The following is a 25884-nucleotide window of genomic DNA, read 5'->3' as shown; positions in this document are numbered from 1 at the left end:
CAAGAAAATGCTCAATTTAGAAAACTGGTCAATCGGAAAAGGACAGAGCAAGGAATCGTCAAACAGTATATATTCGGCTCGTGTTAATATTGTTTAACGACCCACTTAGCAAAATTCAAACCAGTGAAACCGGCCTGTAAAAAACGGTCGGGGCCAGACAATCGAGTGAGCGATATTGAGAGCATCGATCCACGTTGAGATTTTAGGGCTTACTATTAACCATATGTGTTCGAAGAGCAGGCGTTCGTAGAATGGGCAAGCACATCTTGCCCTAACGGCACCAACCGCTGCGGGGCAACTGAAGCGACAATGGAAGGTGGCGGTTGCAGTTGTTAATTAACCTTAAATAACTGATATGGATTTGAAAAAGGGTCTAAACATGTGCAGTATGATATCTGCATGCACACACGATTACAGTCAAAGAAGAAACATTATACCCGAAACATTGTGTAAACCTGAGTCTATTCCCAAGGACAGGGAGTTTATCATTGTCTACTAGATACTCCAGTTCAAAGCGGAAGATATCATATTGATGATATACAAGAAAGCAAACATTATCAGTCTTTGGAATGACTTTGGATGGCATGTGTTCTGTTTGTCCTTACCTTAAATCAGTCTCCAACAATTATCGACTGGGTTCCTCGCCTGCTGACCAGACAGATAAAACACCCAGAAGCATTGCCCTCGTAAAGAATTTGTATCCAAATAAACATTCACGTTGTAAGAAGTCCTTCAATGTGCTCCAAATATTCCCCAGAATGTTAACCATCTGCTTGGGCTCCAACTTCCGAAGCCTTCAGTACATCTCCTAACCCACGGTAGGTTGGAAGAAGAATACCGCTTGGATTATATAGGACACGTTTTAACCGTGCGTTTCGCCCATAAGATATACGTCGCAATTTTCATGTTCTTCCAAGTATTTTTCACAAGCGTTGAAAGACAATAAAATTCTCATATTCGACACAATGAATCGCTTGCAATGGCCAATTTATACCATAGTTCATAGTCGTTTTATACCAGTCTAAAACCAAGGCTCATAACTGTGAAACCTGACTTACTGTCAATTTATTAGGGTAGTTTGGTATTTGAGTATGGTGTGCCGACTCCCTCGCTATACCTGGTCGCGAACAAACCAGCCTAGCGTTAATAATTGTCATGTTTTACCATGACTCTTAAGTCATAAATGTGCTATATGATCAGGTCATTTCCCACATTTTGTCTGCAAAGCAAGCAGCCCACGTTTCTTGTGTGGCCTCATTTGTCTCTCTGTTATGTAAACGTCATATTCTTGATGGAATTTACTAATGTACTTGCAGCGTCCAGCTTTCATATTGCGTGTGGCTTTAATCTTAACATAAACCGCATAGCTGTCTGGCGTATCTGTGCGATAAGTCAACCAGTCTGAAAACACTACCGGTAATGTTGTCATACACATCAAGCTGTTTGTTTGAATTATTGTCATACAGTATGATATGTGTTGACGGTTTGTGTGTATATGTGATATAGTAACCGTAGAAGATGAGGAGCGTTCATAAGTCATCCTAAGTCAAGAGACTATCTCGCTAGGGCTAGTGGTCATATGGACAAAGTTGGAATAATAGACGACAAATGGGAAATTGGAACAAACAAGCAGCCTTACAAAGACATTGAATACAGTCTAAGACAGATTTGTTGATATATCTAAGTGGGGTGAGCTAAGGAGGTCCTTCAGATAACCAAAAGTTTACCATGGGATTTGTTATGTTTTAGAATGCTGATCCTGAATCTTAATTCGAAGAACACACTATTTCGAGATAACGGATTCGGGACAACGGGTTGATCGAATAACGTTTTATACATATCCTACGTAGATATATGTATATCAATTCAGTCCAGCATATACGTAGTACTTTTGAGGTGATTTTAACAAACCGTGTCCCAAGACAATCACTTCATAACAAAAGGGACCAATTTCGCGAGAGGTTGAGTCAATACTGGTCGTATTTTATGATATGACGGAGATCTTAATTTTCGCAACTTGTGACCGAAATATTGACTATCTGTCGAAATCAATTTTCACTATTATGGTAAATTTGAATAAAACACATGATGAAATATAACACCCGACTAAAGCAAGCAAAGAAAATCATTATCTGTCATGATTTGTATGTGAACTATTGTGTTCACACTAGAATGATTTAAATTTTGCTTCACGTGGTTTATATTTTTTAACAGTACATATATAAAATGTTATCAAGATGAAGCCGATGTTTCTAGTAACTTATGCCCCACATTCCCTGTCAGTGGAGCATTATATTGGCTACATATCACAGTGTTTCGCCACTAGTTTCCCAGTAGTCCTTGTCAATAAAGATCTCTATCGGTCGGACAGGCAAGCTAGCGGGTTTGATTGCAGTCTACAGGGGGTATGTGGGTTGTATATCACTCGGCAGTCAGTCTGACCGGAATGGCTTGAGTAATGCTGGACGTTGGTCAGTCGTAAACTCGTCTCCCTCTGTGCTGTGGAGAGAGAGAGAGAGGTCAAAGTGTTATTACAACGCTTAGGGTATTAGCTATACCCCATAGACAAACAATATTAATGAAATAAACATGGGTTGTCAATTGCATATACGGAAGTAGAGATTTGCTATTTACATTTCCGGAAGTACAAAGTAGCTATGTTTCTCTACTTGTCGATTACAGATATTGTATTGAAATGTAATGTTTTCCTGATGTAAATACATGACCAACATCTCAACCGAAGAATCTCCTCACATGTTGGCCTACTGGATAAGCAATGCATATTTATGAGTTATGAATATGCAAATTTATCAAGTTTATCTGATAATGATCGTTTTGTATATTACAACAGTCGTATAAATCATATCATAGAAGTACGGTCTGCTTATTTCACGTTTGTTGATGAATTGATTGGCGTCAGAGGGAGTTACAATATTACTGAATCATGACACTACGAATAATTAATATACAAAATGAACGAATAGTTACATTAATATATGCAAAACGTACACACAAAAATGGAAAATTCATACAAATCTCACTGGTACCGTTTCCCTAAATAGACTTTTCAACCATGGCTACTGTCGTTTGTACTATCAGTCCCATCACTGAGCTCTCATATCTAATTTTACAAATATGAACACTATCTCTGTAGGACTTAATCATATATTACTGATGGGCGGGTACTGCTTAAGATTTAGCGATTAGTACTGCCTTTGTGGAGACGCGGTGTGATTTACTGAAAAAATATGGCCTATTATTTAGTAGACTTAAGGAATACCGAGGCCTAGAATTACAGCAGTTTTAAGGATTCCGTATTTTGCTTCAGTATCCTTAATAAACCAGCTTTCCTTAAAGTACCATTTAACTGAATACGAAACGATGGGGACATTTTGCGGAACTTTATGGCGTTAGGGCCTCATAAAAGCTGCGAAGATGAACTTTTCAGAGCACATTGTCATAGGAATTGGTTCCCATCCCTTTGAAATTGACAAAAGTAGAGATATTCTTCACAAATAATCAATATTATGATGCTCATGTTTCAAATATTCCGTTTATATTCTTCAGATTTATATTTGCTTAAAAACTAAATGACAAAATGCTAAATAGCTGAGTGAAAGTGTGTGTCCAACGAGAGCTGAAATGAAAGGACAGAGAGGACGTTTTACTATGAAATGATGAAAGGAAGTGTTTTAACATTCATTCATGTTTGACTTCGTTTGAAATTGACAAGGCCAATGGGATGAAGTAATGGCCACTTCTCAATAATGACATTTGTAAATTTCAAGTATAGGGTTTCTGAAAATTCGGTTCGCGAATATGAACATTGATAAGAACTTGATGTTTGGAAATGACGTAATATTTGTAAGCTTAATTACATTAATCAGTTTTAAAATGTCTTTTTGAATATGAATCAATTCCAACATTAATAAATGAAATTTCATTTGAAATAGTTTTCTATCCGAAACAAGTAATAGTTCCAAAGGCAATGTTACTTTTTGGCTGACATAAATCAAAGTATTTCTGGGTTTGGATACAGAATGTCAGTTAATGTCATTTGTCAATCACTCATTTCAGCATATGTCAATTTCATTAAAGTTACTCATAACACTAGATGACTATTGCTTGCATGGTTTAATGAGGAACTTTTAAGTGTCAATTACTTAAAACCCCTCTCCCCCAAAACTTACCGGCGTTAAGTTTTAATAACAATTTAATTATAGTTTAACTTTAATCTAAAAGCTTTCGTACCCACTATTCTGAGAATCTAATCATCGAAATTCATAAATCTTCCATTTCTGTACTAAAGGGACAAAGAAGTCGGTAAAAGTTGTGAAGTTCCTCCGAATAGGGACTTGAGACTTCGTTTGAAGACTTGATTTAATGGGAAAACCTACATAAAACTCTGTCTCTAATGTTCAAAGGAATAATGGTAAGAGACAATTAAAATCTGTCCGTACTTTTCCAAACGAAGACAGTTTGTTCTTTCGCCTTTGAGGACGACGAAGGATATTTTGATGATTTTATGACGAAATATGGCTATTTCACAAAGAGAAAGACGGTCCACCTTACACAAGGAAGACCTATGTCTTGGTCTGATGAAATGGCCACATTAAATTTGGAATAGTCCTTTCTTTCGCTATGGTCCCTTCTCTGCTGGCTTTAGCAGGAAGCGACTGTCTAATAAAGAATAGCAATTTCAGACAAAATTAGGCGGAACGATGATATTGACAGAAAAATTCTACCGTAATGATAAGACAAAGTTGGCTTCAATCTCGATATTACGGCGAATAAGGAACAAGGTTTATATTCTAGCAAATCAGTTGACGCCGCTTATAAGCGAAACGGTGAAACACCATTCTCTCGCGACCGTCATAGGAGATCAAAAGAGCCGTCAAGAAACGCCAACCCATTTGGGCTCATTTATGAGAAGAGTAGAGTTGGCTGTTACGCATTTTGCTTCTAGGCCCTCCTTCGGCCACTGAGCACGTTTAGGCCTAGTCTTGGCCGCTGAATATAATTGGATTTACCTTTAAAATTGCTTATATTTTCGTTGAGGTAAGTGTTATTCTGTCATTGTTTTATGACTATATAAGTCTTCTTGATTTGTCGGTGACATTTGTGGCAAGTTATATTTTATGAATGTTAATGACGGATGTATATGATGTTGTAGTCGCATGTGTATATCGATAGTTTTCGATAACCGTTAAGATCAGGCATTTGGGTGCATTCCGTACCAAGTATATAGGATAACTCCTGATTTATTATGCAAATGGAGTAAAATGTAGGTATTGATTTTACGAGTATTATTGTGTCTTTTACCGTTTTTATTTCGTTCAGTGCAGTGGACCGATTACAGTTTCTAAATTACACTGACAAGCACAGAAAACTTGTGTAAGTGACACATTAAAAACATTCTTTTATTATACTATAGGCACATAAGTTATTCATGGGCTAGGTATATGCATTAAGGAAATTAACCTAATGAAATGAAATTGTACATTACAAATTTGTCATTTAGGTTGATTTGAGATGACAACTCATCTAAAATTGATTTTTTAAACAACATTTGCTTGCGCAGTGTTCTACATGGGGGTTCCAACAATTTAACTTCGCGTCAATGCACTTAAGATTCGAGCGTTTGTTTTGACAGGGCAACTGACCGCGATACAGCAACTTAGAGAATTTTCTTTGAAATTCCTACTCCTAAATCACAATTTCGGGCACAAAGACTTGTCGACATCAAAATCCGGCACGGGTCATATGGAGACGAAATCTGGTATATCTTTACCCGCTAATGACTTCTGTATTGAAAGAGCCATGTTGATATAGCGGCACACTCGCGTGTTACTCTATGTGTGTGGCGAGCAGTATTCGCTGGGTAGATTTACCGCCCTTTGAACGCTCTTCGCTCTCCAGAAAACAAATCGGGGCTAGTTCCGTTGCACTTCAATTGCATTTTGGAAGATGCTTTTTTACCTTTTGTGTTACAATTTAATGCTCCACGTCAAGTAAGATTAAGAATTTCGAATATTGTCAACAATGATATTTCAATATCAATGCCATTGTCAACTGGGAATTCCTAATCGCGTGTTATTTGTCGAATTTTTCAAAATATAGTATGGGCCGCATCGATATAATTTGTTAGACATAGAAATATCTATGTTTTAGCAGTCTGTACATCTTAATCGTCAGTTTATATTCATATATGCATTAAATATAATACAATGAAGAGCGTATTGTGAAGACACGCATCTTCCACTTAATCAAAAATGTATTCAGGTTAAAAAAGACTGGAATAAAAAAGAAATATCTTGTACATAGAAACTATTTCTTTCACGAAAATATTCCGCGGAGCATACAAATGCCGGATTTCGTGTGATAAGTAGAAAGAAAGGTTCACCTGTCTTCTTTTTTATGCTATATTGCCCAACAAGCAGAGATATTGAAATACTTGCGCTGCATTTGATATTCACCATTGAACTTTAATATTACAATCGCACATAAAAAAATCTTAAGAAGTCACTTTAGTGCCCTCATTTCTACAGCTGCTACTGACCAATTTCGGCGATGAAAATTAAAAAAAAGAGGTTAATTAAACGACTTTGCATCATAATTTGACTTGGATTAGCTCTGTGTTTATGTATTCTGATGTCTCGACAGACAAGCAAAGTTTAACAAATTTGGTCTGATGATATCTGAATAAGAACACCCGGTAATTAAGGGTGATATTGATGATAGTAATAAAATATGCAAATTCGAGTTACCACATATTTATCCCCGCCTGGCAACTTCATGACATTTCTAATTTCACGCACTAACCTTTCGTTCAAGATTTAAAATTTTCGAACGTTTTGAAATGTAACCTTCTCATTATTTTCTGTTCTGTTGACATGTGAGAAAATTCTTTTATTACAACAAGCAAAGGCTCTCTTTGAAACAAAGATCAAATTTCAACTAAACATCATACGTACGGGTTGAGTTTGAAAGCGCCAAGTTTGGTCCGGACCGTAATCATTTGCGCAACTTTATTCAAATATCTGAAAATTACATGTATCGCATTTTCAAGTTCCCGGCGCGTCCTGTGTAATCTTTAGGTCATTTGTACATATCTGTCCCCGCGCCTGTTGCCTGTTGTCATAATTCAACGACTCCCTAATCACGGATGGGTTAATTGAATGACAATTTGCCCAGCGTTAGGTCCCTTACTGGTTAAAGATAGCGATTTCTATAGCAGAACAATGCAAATGGACAAAATCTGTAAGGGTACTTAGTGATTAAGTACGTATATATCAAACCACTGACCATAAATGCCTCGTAGACTAAATTACAAGTTAGAGTATGTTCATTTCATCAGTGTTTTCCCCTCAGGATACGCCAGTCCTGTAGAGTAGCGCGACATGAATGTCACGTGATATAATATGATTGACACTTTACTATTGTCAATTACATGTAGTTTATGGCCATAACGTTTCATTTCATTGTTATTTTATACGTGTGACAACCGTGATGCGATGTCTATTGCCGCTATACAGTGATCTCTGGTAGAATACAAATGGTCTACAATCAATATACATATATATCAGGTTAGTACTCTGGGCTTTGAGGTACTTACGTGTCCCATCATATTCACCTTTTACTGTCTTGTTTAAAAAGTTACAATTGTCAACTATATACTTCTATGATCCTTAATAAATGACAGATCTTTTTCGGCGATAAAATACCAAACTCGTTTAATTGTTAAGCGGTATTAAAGAATTCTCTTTAACAATATAAAGCATACAAATCTAATGAATTTTGAAAATTATTAGTACAATTATGTTCCAATGTGTATGATGTAAACATAAAATACGGGTTTTGGTATGAAACGTTTCAAAGATTCCTGATGTTTAGGAAATTGAGCAGTCACCTTCAAACTCACAGCGCATGTTTAGCATTAACTTTTAATTCTATTGAAACCGCGTATTTAAATCTCCCGTTATCAAAACCACCTCAATGAGTGATGCCGAGAGTTTCTTTTACATGTGTACATGGTTTTACATACATACCCGGCTGATTTTGACATCGTTCATGACGGGTTAACCGTTATATAAATAGTTCTGTATTCTTGGACATCCTATAAACGAGGCATATATGATACACTGTGGTGCCCATCCGTTCGTACATTATAATTAGTTTCTCTAATTATATGTAATGAGTCCGAGAGCAGTTTGGTTACAGTGCCAATTAGCGTAAAGAAAATTATAACGATATTTTAAAGTACTGTTGAAGAATCCCGTGTTTCATTTTCTGGGCTCGTGTGCTACTACATCATTCTTCGGAGTGACATCTCATCCCTTTCATATTGTCACGTGATAATATTTTGGGTCAAAGTTTATTTCTTCAACGTCATTTAAACTTATTATTTGTATAATTCGCATCGACTGCTGAGATTTATATTTTAGTATTTAATGGCTTCGTTTCTTAGGTTGGCCACGAAGGTAATAATCGTCATCATTAGTGTATATATTTGTTACTTCAAAGACAATAAAATATCTCGTAACTGTATAATAAAATATTCTGTGTTTTGTGAGACATCATTGGCTTTGTTTAATGAAATGATACATCGTGTAGATTTTCGATTTTTTCTCGGCAATGATTTCTGTTGCAGTTAACATATTTTGCAGCCTCGTAGATTTGATTTATGACCGATGCGCAAAATTAATCGATGGATTTGGATAGACACGGTCCATATTTAGGACAACGTTGCCTTCTTTGACCATTGAAAACCCCTTGGATAAGTTCATCAGCGAATTTTGTTGTGTCTGTGTTCACAGTTTTATCTGTGATTTTTCGACAAAATATGGTTTGAGAAAAATGAAACGATAAGTCTTGTTTCGAAAACATCTGTGACAAGAAAGTATCTTGACCCTCGTAATAATTCAGCGGATTTATTCCTAATTCTCATAAACATTATACTAAATTGAACAAGATGCGTATCTTTGATGGAAATATGTCGCTGTACTGACCCTCGATTACCATCGATGGCAAGTTAACGTTTTCGCGCCATACTCTCTACTGACACAAATGAACTTAGGAGCCTTGTGATAAATCATTCTGCAATCTATTTGTTTTGTTTTGAAACGAGCACTCTTTTGTCAATATGAGCGAGCTGTCAATGTATTTAATAATTGATATAACCTCACAATCGATGCTGATTTCGCTTTTTCTTTTAAATGTCTAAAACCGTAACATTAACAACACTTCGGTTCTATATCAACTATAACAACAAAAAAGACGCCACTTTCATGTTATTTATGATATTCATCGTTGATAACACGGAGTTAGCTCCCTTTGGTCGTCTAACAACAGAGGGCGCGATTTCAAAATTTATGATATTGCACGAATTGTGAAATGTAATGTACAGTTTATGCTCCTTGAGACAAGACCAGGCCTTGTAAACGACGTTATAAAGATTTACGAGTGATTATGGTATTTACTTTCAACAATACGCGACCTTCTTGGTCTACTCATAATTTATGATACTTTATCTTCATAACCTATGATTATTTACGTTTAACTAAACAAATATTAATTAAATTCAGTTTATGTATTCCAACAGTTAGTGGAAAAATCTACATTATGTGATATTTTCATATCAAATGCATTGCTGTTAAAACGATCGAATAGTTTGTTTTTAAATTCAAGAACAAATGTTTGTTTTATAAATGAAACAAAAGATACGGAACTAAATCACCATTGAATACATAGCAATGAATCATTGAATACATAGCAATGACAAATGAATCCTATTTTTCTAACGGGTCGTGAATGATATAAGCGTTTATAGTGATGAACGGGCGCATGTGATATCATATAAACAAGGTTGATTTGACATGTTTATTGCACGTGAGTGTAACATACGAATCAATTAAACATAGTGATGAAAATATAACAATGGGTTTCAGATTTCGTAACAATAATGTTTGACTTGTGTATTTAAATATTCGTTGTCAAATGTTAAATTTATACTATTATTGTATTGGTATTTTGTTCAGACCAGCACATCCTTGTCAATCGATTTGAAACCTGATATCATTTCTTGGTTGTTGCTGCATTCAAATATTCGTGGTTGGCTGTAAAGTTTGGACCTTTGATCTGACAGTAATATGATGCCTTCAACATAAATTTAACTTGTTTTTTAGAAGACATGTTTACTTTTTGGGTGGTTGAGATGCAGATTGGGGTGTACGTTTTATCATCATCTGTTCAGAAGATCGCTTAATGTAAAGTTAATACTTTTCATATTTGCGTCGGAATCAATATTTTCGTCTTGTTGATAAAATACTTGTTTTTCTTGATACACATGAACAGATCAACATGGTTGACGAACAAGTACAAAGACCCACAACACCTGATGGGCTTCTACTCAAACTGATGAACTGGGTTATAGTTCCTTTCACACACACAAATAAAAAACACACAATCAAAAATGTCATTTGACATGCATTCCGCCTTGATTTGCTTCTGCAACGGTAGGGTAAAATTCACGATCTAGCATATTTCACAGTCCGTCACTGGCTCGTTACAAATTTCCGAATATAAACGAATGATAAAAACCCAGTGAAGTGATATTTTAGACAAATGTCCTATCTTATTAAATAGTTAGTAGGGTATAAATTGCACACAGCCCACAATAGGTGTTGAGCGAATAAAATAAAACTTGAACCAGTGAGTGAATTGTTAGCCGTTTATATGCAGTAAATGCGGAGATAACTTGTAGTCGCGAGCCAATAAAATAAGCCAACGCATGGCCGAGGGATCGCCCCTCCGCCAAACAAGAAATGCCTTTCTTTTGGAATTTTTTAGGGTTAAATGCCCCACTATGAGATATCTATTAAGCTTTTCTCTTTCATAGGAAAATGTGAAATGACATCAAATGAAATTTAATGTGGCTTTTTCACTATTTTTTACCCCATAGTTATGTGCCCCGAGCTGTGTATCGTCTCTCTGGAGTATTTCAAACACTTAGGGTTACGGTAGTGCGCCAGTCATTAATGAACCAGTTATCAGTTTCAACGAATGTTTGCCATTCAGACATCAAATGTTGATGTTTATACCGTAATTTTATTCAAGCGATCACGGATCACATGCTTGTACTTAAGTCTATGACCTGTGCTTTCCTCTCGGTACCCTAGAAAGCGAAATAAGCTCAGTGTCGGGAGTCACATCGTGACAACTCAGTATGCAATTTCATTGGCTTAGAGCTCCACTACCGACCCGGTTGTTTAATTAGCTGGCTCGCACGATTCGGCACGTACTGCAGGTCTATTCTCTCTCAAGTGCGCTATTTTAATAGGAAATTTTGTTTCGTTCATAAGCTCTTTTAGATTCCCCTAGTTCGATTATTCTTTCACAAATGCCTGTGAGTTCTACTGCTTTTTAATCGCGGCTGATGTTGTTTACAGGAAATCGGTGAGCGCTCCTACACTGCTATTGAAATAGACACCGCGTTTCATTGGCTACTTGACGTCACATGGTACTCGCCGTCTAATGCATATGAGATAGCACAGCTCTCCGTCCTATAGTTGCTTTGGTGATATAAAGAGTCTGTCGTTCTGAATGTTCATCGTATAATAGGATATATACAGCACGTGTTTTCCAATGCTATCTTCAGCTTTCGGTACGAGACCGATACAGAGTAGGTATGATGTTCATTTCATGTTGTAGGTTGCATATTATTGTCAATTTCTTATTTGGGATGTCTGTTTCTATCATGTCAGTTTCAATGTAAGGGAGACGACTGGGGAGGCCTTTGCTGGGAGCTCTCCAGTGATAAAGGATAATTAGTTGCTTACAAATTAACATCGTTTTAGTTTTGATTTGCGGTTCTGTGATATTATTTATTGTATGAAATGCGTTATAAATGACTTGATCGGCATCTTAAAATGTCAAAACTAAACCAGTTTGCTTCCATGTATATTATGGGACACTGTTTTGAGTATCTTACATCACGGTTATGACCTTTGTGCATAATGAATGTGATTAATGGTAATTAAACAAGTTCCTTCATTCCGCCTTGACACAGATGACGTGTAGCATGTCTATTTCAGTTGTACATTGCGCACTTCATGTCAGTTTCAGCGCGATTTCGACTGTTTGCACCGTGACTAAAAATGTCGTAATATGTTGTCGATTGCAGGTGGAATGAACTAGGATGGAGCCAGCCAATAACATCCTGGCGCACTCGGGGCTGTCGTTTTACCCCTCGAGTGTGACTTCGAGTGGGATCCTCCCCACAAGCCCCGGGACACAAGACTCTGTACCGCGATCAGCTCTTACCGTGTCGGGCCAAAACGGATGGGGAAATTACTCCAACGACGCCGCTCTTGCTCATAATTCTTGCGCTATGTCGACCTACCAGCTAGGAGCATCTTTTTCAATGAACAGTGCCAAAGGACCGTACAATTCCTTCTCCAGTCAAGATTATCTGAACAATTGTCGTCAGATGCAGATATCATCTCTTGGATCTATGAACTCGCTCCCCATGAGAAACTATGCCCCATTATACGGCGATGTTTATCAACCGGGCCACCCGCCCAGCTATACAAACGGGGGTTTCTACCCCGAAATGACGCCGGGCCTTCCCCCTTTACCCGGCCGGGATCCTCTAAGCTGTCCTAGCGGGCAGTCCGATTCCTCAGTTCAAGGTAGGCATATACAGAACTATATCGTTCTTTGTGTTAGTTGAGATTAAGTCACGCCAGCTCTAATTAACCATAAATGATACATGGGAAAAGTTATACCTAAGCACAGAATATGAAAAAAATGGACATTTTCCCTCTTAACCATACACTTGAAATAAAGTTTTAGTATAATTTTTCACTCGGTTAATACTTGAATGAGCACCCAATTATCCTTGTCGTATTGTAGTTCATATTGTTTATAGTATTGTCAATGCATCTGTAGTCAGATTGAGGTCAAAGCAAATCCTAACAATGCTAAAACCGAGCTATACAAAAGAAGTATAACCGTGTACATTTTGAAATGGACGCCATTCTTTTCTGGGAGATCTATGGTCATAACCTGAACCCCATAAGAATCATTAGTTTTATTTGAGTGCGTTTATCGTTTCCCACCTGTCCCTTCAATCTCACCTGCCTTGAGGGACAGTGATTGAACAGGCCATGTACATTTCAGTCTAAATCATGTCAATTACAAAGGCAAAAAAGCATTATTATCCAAAGTACGTTTGCAAACAGCATCTAACTCTTGATACTATTTTTTAATAATATAATAGTTGTGCATTCACATTTTGTAAATGAGATCTTACATGAATGATTAAAATGTCAATTTCAGTCTGCCTGTATATAAACATGTGGCATAGGACAAGCTCATTTCATATATCCTTACTCGAATGAAATTGACACATAAAGTTTTCATTGAGTCTATTATAAAAAAGAGGTGTTATTTAATGTCAATAAACTTCATGAGTGAACAGTAAATGACATATGATATATGACATGTTGGTGTATTTCACAGTGTCAATTTCAGTTATTGATTACATTTCTAAACTCTTAGTTACAACAGGAAATTAATACCACATTTTTCAAACTGTAAAAACTTGTTTCTTTAACAAAAACTCTGGTATGCTGCAGTTATGTAACTAAGGATTGCCTTCAGATAAACATCTAGAATCGCACTCAGAAGTAATACATCAGTCGAGATGTAGATTTCAAAACTCGAGGGTTAACGTTAACAGTTAAACATATTTATTATCTGTCTATATCCACGGGCTACTAAACGCCTCTAAAGTCGTTTTTTTATTGATGGGATTTTAGTAGAATCCTAAATATGAGGACACATCACATCAACATTTATGGCACTTTCATAGCATGTTTAATGATAACAAGGAATCAAACTATCATAACTTATGACTGGGTGTAAAATAGAAAGCAAACAGTGATTACTTACAGCAAACCAGTTGTCTATTTTATGTAAGTAATACGGGCAGAATTCTTACTCAAACATCTTACCGATTTCATGATTGTGATTACCGTGATGTAAAAAGTCTGTTTAAAATATTAACTGAAGTGCTGTAATGGGTTTATTTATGTGTACCAAAATTCGTACAATGTAATATCAAATATATGTTTTTGAGTTGAAGTAAATTGATAATTCAACGTATAGTTTAAATATGAGTTCAAAATACACCTATTGAAATCCAGGAGTTTAATGTAGTTTCAAATTTCAAATAATTACAGATGTTTTTATAACTGTTCAATTAAATTATTGATCACACGTATAAATGTGCGGCAGGTTTGCTAATGTAACCACGTGTTTTCCTATCTTATGAAAAACACCATTATTATGTATAATAACAAACATATGGTTTAATGATGAGATATATTAATATTTAAAATATTCCTATGAAAGAAAGATACTCATAATGTATTCATGATCATGCATTTTTCATTTCATTATATACTATCGTAATACAGGGCATTAGGTTACCGACACTTACATTTCTGTATGAATTAATATGCAATAAAATTACATTGATTTACATACCCTTGTTCAGGTAGCCATTTTAGAGTAACTTGGGATTTTTAAAAATCTAATAAGTGTTTACTAGATGTCTTTTTCTTCGTGAACGTCCAAACGTTGAATTCAGAAATGAGTAATTGTACCAAAAGGAGTAATGTTTCACAGCAAAGAAATGGAATTTAGTTCTCCGTTCACGTTTGTATTAGTGTGCCTTTGGTGTGGATTTTGTCGAGTCGAATTTCGTCAGAAAAAAGTCATTTTTTACTCCCCTGAGAAATAAGATAAACAGGAAAAAATGCAGAAAGTTGAAAACATCACGAGGATTTTGCCAACATGAATCAATTTCAGTGACAAAACCGATGGCCCTTCCGAGTAAACTTGTCGTTTTCACTTAAGCCAGGGTCATTACTGTGTTAATAAAATTTCCCTTTTGATTTGTTTATGTCTCAATTGTATTTGAAATGGAACAAGAGGCAAATGTACGCAAATGAGATAGAGAAAGTTGGAATGGAAACGTAAAAACCAATTCAAACTAGCTTTTCGTATAGTTTCGACACTGTGTTAATGCTCACAAATCAAATAAGGCTAAATAGATTTCGTTCAATAAATGTAGTTGAGCAGTGCAATCGTTGTTAAAGCATTCATGTTAAATATGTTACAAAATGGTGTCATGGTAGGGTTATTTCGTGAAGGCATGTTCAATTGCGAAACACATGTTTACCTGTGTTCGATATAACCGACATAGGTGACCGCTGGTATATGGGGCATGTATCGACGAATAATTAGTGTTTTGGAGCATGGGGTTGCCTTTTTCCTCCACAAAACGTATGGTATAAAAAGTGTCTCACCTATTTTATGATAATTCACAACAAAGACTGATATGTTTGTGACATAAGATATCCTCAGTTGACGAATGCGCGGGCATATTGACATGTGTTATCCGTGTATATTACATATCACATATGAATCTGACTTGTTTTCTGACAGCCGATACCATTATTATAGTAAATGTAACTATCCGTTCCCGTTTCATGCACATTTCTTGTTTTTCAGTTACAACACCAATCATAGAACAAAATTGTATCTCCATAAACTATGTATCTAAATCATTACATATTAAATTCATTCTAGTAATGGGATATATATCCAAAGGTTTACGAAACTAACTACTAGTTTTCGTATTGATTGTATTGGAACATGCTTAAAGCGTCGAATCATGTCTCTCAACAGAAAGGAAATTACAAGTATTTCACGAACACAATTGAGACAATTTTGCCCTGTCGAGATCCTTCGCGATGATAGGTCTACACCCTTGTGCTATTGACAACACAATAATGAAATTGACAAGTCTAATCCAATACCACGTATGTATTAGTATGATGAATAGTTATCGGGGAAGTGGGCTCATTATGGCGTCCTTAGTAAGTGAGCTGGCACTTTAGGTGGACATCTCGGCCAATTGAGGTAAACAGGATTGCTATTGACATCTCGCCGTGTTCATTTCACTGATAGAGACACAGTCTCGTCAAATGTAGTGTACATTTCACGGGGGTGTTTATTGCATTTCTAAGCCTCAGTTCACTTCAGTGGAATTAAGCTCTCTTTGCATCTAAACCAGTTTACGCTTAATTAAAACACACAAGTTAATATTGTTAGGAAAAACTTTGCATAATTATCACACATGAACCAAAAATGACAATTTAGTCTTTTTACAAACTCATCGGAAACATACGCAACATTTTGTAAACACATCTTCCTTCAACATCACAGTACATGCGATCATACGTCACACCTGGAAAGTACAAAAATCGTACCTTACATAAATCTATTTTCACACGTTGTCTTAGGTGCATCTTCATTCCCAATTACACAGCCTATTACCACTGCCCAGCCTAAAATAAGATATTCATATAACTTCTATATCAAAGGCGGCATATTACTGGCATTAACAGGAAGGCCAACACAGACATAAGCACACGATGAGATGTCGGTTATTTATGAGAAGATGGCACAAAAGACAACGTCGAACAACAAAGCCCATGGGCTTGTCATACCCAGAACAAAAGCCCCAGCGCTAATGGAATCCCCCCTCGCTCACAACAGTCCCCGTTCCTGATTAAGCCAGCTCGGAAGGGCCCTGTTTGGATTAAAACGCCATGGACATCCCCAACTAATTCGAATCTCCTCGCTCATTAAGGGAATGAAGTAATAAGCTCACTCGTCGCCAGAAATTGGCCGGCGTATGAAGCCTTTCGTTTAGCTTTGATTTCAAAATTGTTAATTTTGTTCCATAATTTATTTCAGCGGTTTACGACACTAACGAAACCCGTACAACTTCACTGCTTTTGAGCTATACGTGCCTGGCGCATAGTTTGGAAGTACTAATTCTATTGTTTGTCTTGAAATTTAGGCCTTTACCTAAACATTACCAATGTTTCATTGACACCGGTATTTGCTCACTAAACAAGTTGAACACACTTTTCTTTATCGGACTTTTATGATACCTGTATACTGTTGTAGAACATCCCGGCAAGGTAATAATGAAGAATATGTTCTAAACCTAGTTACTAGTATTCATTATAAACAAGATAAGACCAACAATTTTAAACCATTACAAAATGTTTATTCGTGTAATTAACTTTGACAACTATTATTTAGTTGAAGCATTGCACCATTAATGCCCAATTTGAGATACCAAATGAATACATTTATACCATAGTCTGGACGCAAACTTGAAACATTTCAAACCAGATAAGGCCTGAATCGTTGAATTCATTGAATAAAGTAACGAAGGCGGGTTGACCCGTAGGTTAAATCCAGTCTGTAATTATAATTGTAATCCCAGAATGTAATGAGATAATTAGCAATACCATCAGTGGAATGACTGGAGTCACAAGGACAGAAAGACAATCCAATAACCAACTTTAAATATACAAGACTACTGATCATTAAAGCAAGCACATCTTTACATTTTACATTATTTGTGAAGGAAGGAATCAATTTTCATATTTTCTGCACGAAAAATATGCAATGTTTACAAATCAAACATGATAATGATACCCATATATCACATCCATAACTACAATGTATCAAATACCAATATAATAATGAGACATTCGTTCATTTGTTGTTATCATGTTTGCAACCATGATAAATTAAGATCCCAAATTGTTGTAAGTTCATGAAATGAGACGAATTACGATTGTCACCTCGGCGAACAGACGTAACACCAAACATGCAAAAAAAGTAGATAACTCCATCAAAAATATGACAGAGAAAAACGACCCGTGTTGCCTATTAACCCTTAGACGTATCAGAAAAAAACAAATGGTTGTGAAAAACAGTGGATCAAAGGAATGATTTATATTTAAATTTAGAACTGTCCCTTTCACCTTACAACAACTTTGACCCCAGTGCGTGGAACAGACATGTCAGGTGACAGCGTGTTTGAAGTAGAGACAGTGACCAGTCACAGGGCTGGGGCTAGACAGCTGTCATTGGTGTGACTGGAGGGTCTGAGTCGCACGTGACCCTCGCTCAATGCTATCACAGAGGGGACGGGATTCGCGCTTTGTGGTCAGGCCCCAGTTGTATCATTCAAATAAGGCGGTTTTGAGCTTGGAAGATTCACGCCTTGAACGAAATGACGGCATTTGCTGGTCTTATAAACACAACCTTGTAATCAAGAAACAATTCTTGACAAAACTCATTTCCAACAAGTATAGAAATCAAATAGTCTCAAATCACTATTTCAAACATGCTTGTCGGTCTTTGATTAGGAAGTTCCATTGTAAAGCATCTGACCATTATATGGAAGGTCCTGTTGTGTCCGTAGAACATGACAGTCATCGATTGAAGAAATGGGACCATCAGTATGTACAAATATAGATACCGTCATCTTGTACATGTCGAGATCGATGCAATGAGACTAGTGTGAACCCTTGGTCTTCTAGTACAGGTCATGTACGTTTGGCTTGATACAATGTTTGGCCAGTTGTTGGCACTGACTCCAAAGTCATTAGGTCGACATCAATTTAGGCCCAACCGTTTCTCAGCATTTCGTCCCACTCCTAAGTTGGAAATTGTACAGGGAATCGTCCGACGTTGTGTGGATCAATAATCTAGTCCCCCGCGACATTACTAAGTTCCACTCGGCCCAAGAGGTTCTAATTAGTTTATAGTATTACGGAAATGAATAGATAATTTTGCAAACAGTCTTCTCATTCTCTTGGTACACAGAAAACCAATTGAGAATATTGAAGACGAGTCCTGATCAAGCTGTAGTCTCTCGGGATTTGTAGCAGTTCTTTGTGTCGCTGTGTACAAACTTAGATGATCTAAGCGACTTTGTTAAGCCCCGTTATCACCAGTGTCAGCTTTGTCTTAATGAATGACGTCTAATATGATTTGTAAATGTTTACAGTTTAAATCTGCTGAAATCATTTAGAAAGGAATGGTAAATGTTCATTGAAGTTAAATAAGCTGGTTAGCGTACCCTTTTAGGTGTTTAACCTGGAACCCAATGTTTATTGTCTCGGAGAAACGTAAGGTTTTTTATGAGCTGTCGCAATGAATGTGGAAAAACAGCTATCGTTAAGCACTATGGTGACTAAATCGTTGTTTTACCGTATATAAGCTGATGATAAGAAGGTATATATTCATTGCTGTCGTCAAAAATAAGAATGTCTCATGTTCATTGTTGAATTCATGGTTTTATTCGATTATGGTTTATATAGGTTGTAGAACGTACATTTTACTGCAGTGAAAGCTCATAAAAGTCGAGGTATTAGAATCATTTCGATCCGTGTTACTTCATATGATAACTTGATGGTAAATGTTGACATCTATATATTTGAGTTATCATTTTCGCTGACTATGATAGCTTCATGCATTTTAACATGCCTTGGACGTCACATCAGTACTGACACAACAGAATAGAAGATTGATGATGTGCATATGTGTACAAGACCAATTCCTTTATGGCTAGAGCAGGGCAAAACAGCCACCCATGGTATGAGATTCGACAGAAACCGAAAAGCATCTTCACACGAAAACTCAAAGGTTACGATAAGGTCTTGATACTCTCGCCAACGAAAACCTGTTCGTATCGTCTTAATTCCCCCATTTAACTCTTTATCAAGTACTTAGGCGTGTAACCTTTTACTAATAACTTTTCTCCTCTTTCTGTAATCAAACCATAGTATCGTCATGTTGGGGAAGAACTAACCGTATCTGGCCACTGACACTAAGACCCAGTGTGTGTTTGCAGTGGGGCAACATCGGGCGTAGCAACTACATGTATATGGTAGTTTTATTAGCATGTGAGAGAGATTTATCGTCCCCTATTATGGCCAAAGGTAATAAAAACAAAAGACATTGTGTTTCGCTTGTTAACCTTCGATAAAATGGCAGTGAAATTTCGGAACCTTTTCGTTGACTCTGAGAAAGATTTAATTAATTTGAATTTGTCTATTGTGAAACAGCGATACTTCTATGTAGGGTATTGGCTGATATGAATATTTTGGTGTACATTGGGGTTTACGGTTTGTTTAGGATTTCTATTAAACCTATGAACCCATGTTAACACATTCCATTTTTTGACGGCTCTTAGTTGGACAGTGTTCAACCGAACATACTTTTTGTACATTTGAAAGTACTTTTGTTGTCTTGATTGGACATTCCAAAGCACATCGAACAATAAGTACTTTATGAAGATCGAAAGTTCAACCAGTATGAAATAATTGAAATTAAGTTTAAAGTAAAGATCAACAAAATCATTATTTTCACTTAATCCAGTTTAAGGACGGCATGTTTTTGTATTGCATGAAAAGAGGATATCAGCATAATCTAAAAAAATCTAGTAAATGCCGTAACGCATATCTTTATTATAAAAAACCTATTAAATATGGTATATCTGTGTGTGTTTTTGCCTTAAACTATAGCTGAACTGAAACGACCTCTTCTGTGCCTTAGAGAAATAATTTAAATGCGATAGCCTGTAAGATATAATGGCGTAGATAGCTACATCGGTATAACGGTACACTAAACAAATGACCCCGTAGTACATGTCGTTGTGTCTTTAGTCGGAGCGTTGACTCCGAATGTCGGACCGGCACACTGTCAACCCAAACCTCTGACATGCCGGCTTGAACGAAGTACACCATTTATTCTAGGAGGGAAATTCTACTTCCCTTTCGCTGTCAGTATGATTGATAGACAACGTGAAACATGTTGATTACAAGTTCAAAATGGCGGCGCACGTGGCACGCCACTGATACTGCTTTCTTATATTCAGAGTTATCTCCCTTGAATATAGATGATGTTTACCCCAGTTTCTAAGAGAGAAAATATTATATATAATTGTTTTTACCAGATAATGCTTTGGATATTTTGAAATGTTTCTATCAGTGAACGATTTGACGTTAGGAAAGGATATCTTTTCATATATTAGTGCATATTAGATTTAAATGGTCAATGTTAATATATAAAGGTGCATTTTCGGAAAAGAATATTGAAACAATCAACAACCAAAACAAAATAAATGATAAGTGTGAAAGTTTAAAAGACCGATTAAGTCATGTAAAGTACTGAAGGCTCTGAAGGTGATTACTGGTGGATTAAGTTATTCAAGAACAAACGCCACTTACTTAGAATATTTCTTTTGCACACACATTACTTCTTGATATATAAACTGTAGTAATCATACGAGCTAGAGATTCATTCTGAAACATTACTAAATCATTTTGACAAATTGTGTTGGACAGTGTTTCCGACTTTGTTACGCACATCAGTATTGAATCATACCACAAACGTGACATGCGTTCTTCATGTCACCCTCACGTGCCCGACTCTGGAGAAATAGCAAGCATGATTATTTCATGGACAAAGTAAATTTCTAAAGAAGAAGCCTTCTTAAAAATCATTTTAAACCTCCTATCAAAACCTAATAATGCAAGTGATACTGTGATGATCAATCTTCAGAATTTGATACAAAATGCATTATTTTGTGTCTCATCTTTAATATTATTAACTTAAGGTGCAATTCTATAAAAATTAGGCTTTCTAATTTTGTGAGAAAAAACTATCTTCATTACATTGATTAGCTTGAATTCGTTTATTCGACACTTCAAACGTTTTTATCAGACGCGTCATTCATTTTGCAACGTTTTGAAAAGAACTCAAACGTTCATAATGGATTGCATTGCGAATTTCAAATGTTGTATATGCTAGCTTATGTCTTAATCATTACGATTTATGCTTTCGATTGAGATTGTTTGTATACAGCTAAAACAAAGATGACACTCCAAGTAACATAAATGCCTAAGGTAAAATTAATAAGCATTTTAATCGAAATTTATTTCTTTAAAAAAAACCGCAAAATATATTAATATACCATCGTTCAAAATCACCAACATACAGCATACAAATACTATTATACTGATGTACCTTACCAATGCAGGTATTTCGGTTCTTTTGTATATTATTAAAGCAGTGTCACTTTTCAACACTTCATCAAGGATACGTCTATGGAATGTAGGCAACGATATGTCTATGCCAGTGACCTCAGTTCGATTAGCCTTGAGTGTTTTGTACCGCATGACAGAGACCCGGGCTCAGCTTATATTCATAAGGTTCGACAAGATTGTAGAAAGATGGGCAGAAAATGATAATGTGTGGAAACCCTGACAGCATGATCTTCTGTTATTCTGTTGTGTTAGGCTAACTTTTATTTGAAGGTATGTGGGGGTCAGTCTTGATACTGTAGCAAAGACGTTTGGCTACAGCATAACATTATTGAAAACGCTGAATATTTTGAAAATATATATCACCCAAGAACCGTTTTGGGACGAAGTCACATTTCTGACATACATATATATATTTATTTAGACATATTCTCCTGATGCGGTATTGGAGACCTTACACAGAAATAACATATGATATTTATTGCACATAACGTAAGGTCTAGTAAAGTTTTATTTGATTGCATAAAAGACTTAAATGGTAGTTATTGAAATTAAATTATTCGATTATGAAAATGTGTCTTAAAGAAAGGGTATGTTAGGCATTGCAACAGGGATTACATTTACGTGTACACACTCAATTTCCTTGATGTTCCGGTATAGGAGGCAATGTATGTCAAATATACATTAATGATATTTGTTCTGAAAACATGCCTCACTTTGAACTGAAAAACGCTGCAGTAAAGTTGATATATTTTGTATTGGATTTAATAATGTTGAAATGGTACATGCAATGAAATGTGTAAGGATATGTTAGAAATATGTCATTTCTGTTCATGAAGTATACTCAAATGTTATATAGTGCAGTATTGCGTTAAAGGAATGACGAGGAAGGTACATGTATATGTAAGAGATTCTCATCACAGGGCGCTCAGGTTAAGTAAATACTCACGGTTTAGTTGAAATGTATGTTCGGAACATCATATCCGTTTCATATACATAACAGAGTGAGGAGTCATGTCTCAGAACATCTAGTAATGGAAAGGAATATAACCAATATTCACGTTAAAACTATAACAAACTACACTCTAACACCATTGTGTCGAATAAATTTTGGTATGTCGAACGTTCACTTTTCTCGAAGTAAAGTTTGGTTTCTGTTCATTCCTTAATCGCATGTTTTGGTTGTGGTCAAGTTCGAATAAACCGCAGTATTTATGTACGTCATCTTTACATCGACATAACGGTGTTTGACTCCACATTCGAGTTATACATATCATTTGAATGCATTGTTTGCCCGAAGATGAAAAGGGGCCGGGAAGAGTATGGACAATGTGTGACGTGAAGTAACCTGTACTATACCAAGGTTTCAATACCTTTGTGACGTCATTCGAACAGGTAGATGTATTTGGGAAGAGAGGAAAATAGTGATGATGCTGAAAATACACTGTATAGACCATCTTAATAAAATTCTGTCTGTACATAGAAGGTAATCAGGTATATCTCTCTATTGAAAAAAACGCAAATTAACAACAGTTACTGAAAGAACCTTTGACAATACCATGAGACAATGAATTGTTGTGCATTCTGCATATTTAGTCAGTTACATCAACATCAATACATCTTACTGAGTGTGCTAGTTTTCTATGTGCTGATAATTCGTACTCTCTGAAACTATATGTCACTATTGACATATACAAATGTAACAATCATAGATCAATGAGTATGGCAAGGTATCGCATGGGCTGTCAAGAATGACTATTGGAAATGCACTCCTATCGATTGCAGGTAAACATAATCACATTAGCCTCAACAGAACGTATGCGTCTCTTCCGTATTGTTTGAGGAACACACAAAGAGATTGGTATCATGTAACCTAAATTATTTAACACCATTGCAATTGCACGTACGGATCGTTTGTTAAAGGTGTGTGTTTTTCGTCTTTGTTAGCTCATCTTGATTGCTAAAACTTACAACTCTCAATAGTAAGCATCTGGTAATAAGCCTATGCTGTTGGGGACCCTTCTCAAGCATAATTCTCCCTTGTGAAAACATTATGACTTATTCATATTAATGCAATGCGTTACATTATTGTCACAAAGGCGTCTATTACTTATTAACTATGCTTCATTTCACGTAATTAATTTTACTGCATTCGCTTTTGTAGGTAGACAGAAGGGGTTTAAAACGATTTAAATCAATGCATTGGTAACTGGTATTTCATTAAGTATTATGATCAGCTGATATTTGAGAAGTGGACTGAACAAGAAGGGATTTCAACAGTTTGAGAACATATGTCAGCAGTATGCGAAATTCATTTCAGAATCCTAATGACATAAATGACATTTAGTTGTAAAAGTGGCTCAGTCCTTAAATAGCAAAATTGTACATTGTATGTGAGAATAGATAGCAGATATCACTTACCACAAATGATAATAACTCCAGACCCCAATCCACATCTATGGGCTTTGCAAATGTTTGACAATTTGACAGATTTACCTCCTAGTGTACCCCTGTTTGTACCAAGGTACCCCTCAAGAAGCATTATTGGGCTTGAATAACGATTATGGTGTGGAGACATATGTTCAATATTGTCTGCCAAATCTGCGATTAGTCCTACTGATGTGTATTTAGTTCATGGGGGTAATTATCAGACATTTTAACTTTACTCCTCAATGTCTACAATAATTCAACCATGACACACTCAAATAAATATAAAATTTTCTGACATTTTACGCAATTAAAGTTTGTACTGCCTACACACGCGGATTAGAGAAATAATGGGGAACAACGGTGGAATTGTATGGAGACGGGAGCGGTTAAGTGCTGAATTTATATCCATTCTAGTGTTTTCACATGCATGGCCTGTTATGACCTTTGTGAAAAGCTGCGATGATGTCTCATGATAGTTTGATGGGAGAATCATACTATATTCAAAAATCTGATTGCAAGTGTCAACGTTTAAATCACTCCATGACAATACTCCTTTGGTGTTTTAATTCCAAACAAGAAAACATTTGTGTACGTTTGATAATCGGCAGGGGGCGTGTCATACGTTCAGGTATGTCTTTTTTGCCCGCAATTAGTGCTATAAGTGTTAGCATTTTTATGAGTTGCACATTGTATGTGTGCCATAGCATTTAAATAGTTTATAGCCTGAAATACATTTGCATTAACTTGCTCAACGCACGTAGGCCTCAAACGATATGTACCTGACTAAGCTCGGGTGGTTTTGTATACGATCAGTAGGACGACGTAAGCTTCAGTAACATGTAGTGTGTTTGAAATTCGTTCACAGTCTTTTCTACGAAAAGTTCCTTTAGTGCAAGGATTTCATCTTTCTGTTTGAGGTAGGGATCGTGTGTAAAACGTATGTACTATACCGTGTCAGTAGGTACATGTCATTGATCATTTAAATTGTCACCAAAATATGATATATTTGCTCATCCAGGTTTATTTATGTCGTCGACAATAGTCTCGGAATGTCGTTCCGCCTTTGAAAGTATATCCACTTTTACTTCACGAAATGTGTTTAAATGAATAAATGGGTAGGCTGCATATGGCCATTAATGTTTTGGAGTGTAAGTTATCAAGCGAATGTTTAACAGTATGAAATATACAAGAGACTTATGTATGCATTGTCGGTTTAAGAAGCAGTGATATGACAATATTGCATCTCCTTAACCGTATCTGCCTGTGTCATCCAAAAGTCTCGACCCTGCGTCGAGGTAGCATATTTTCACAAAAAACTAAAAGCATCCATTAAAATATAATTAGCATCAGGTGAAGTAATTTATGTCTTTGATGTCATATATTACATTGATTGATTTGATCTGTTTAAACCTGCGTGATAGAAGATGTAATATTACAAAAAAGTAAATGTGTTTTTATTGCTAAT

General features: G+C 36.2%; 1 protein-coding gene across 5 annotated transcripts in view; it reads left to right on the top strand.

The window, feature by feature from the left end:
* LOC124285007 (homeobox protein Hox-D10-like) overlaps positions 1-25884 on the top strand; it is a 57514-nt gene that overhangs the window by 13376 nt on the left and 18254 nt on the right. For 2 of the 5 annotated variants that reach the window (XM_046721149.1, XM_046721151.1), the window contains exon 3: positions 12182-12689. In XM_046721149.1, the coding sequence (XP_046577105.1) occupies positions 12197-12689 (493 nt within the window). In that variant the 5' untranslated portion in view covers positions 12182-12196. Of the gene's footprint in view, positions 1-11519; positions 11685-11843; positions 12031-12181; positions 12690-25884 lie in introns of those variants that run through there. The other 3 variants (XM_046721148.1, XM_046721146.1, XM_046721150.1) reach the window with 3 other exon arrangements.

This window comes from Haliotis rubra, unplaced genomic scaffold (genome assembly GCF_003918875.1).
Source record: "Haliotis rubra isolate DU_JTF1 unplaced genomic scaffold, ASM391887v1 Scf35, whole genome shotgun sequence".
Taxonomy (NCBI): Eukaryota; Metazoa; Mollusca; class Gastropoda; order Lepetellida; family Haliotidae; genus Haliotis; species Haliotis rubra.
Note: the sequence above shows the minus strand (reverse complement) of the source record. Positions and strands in the feature narration are given on the sequence as shown.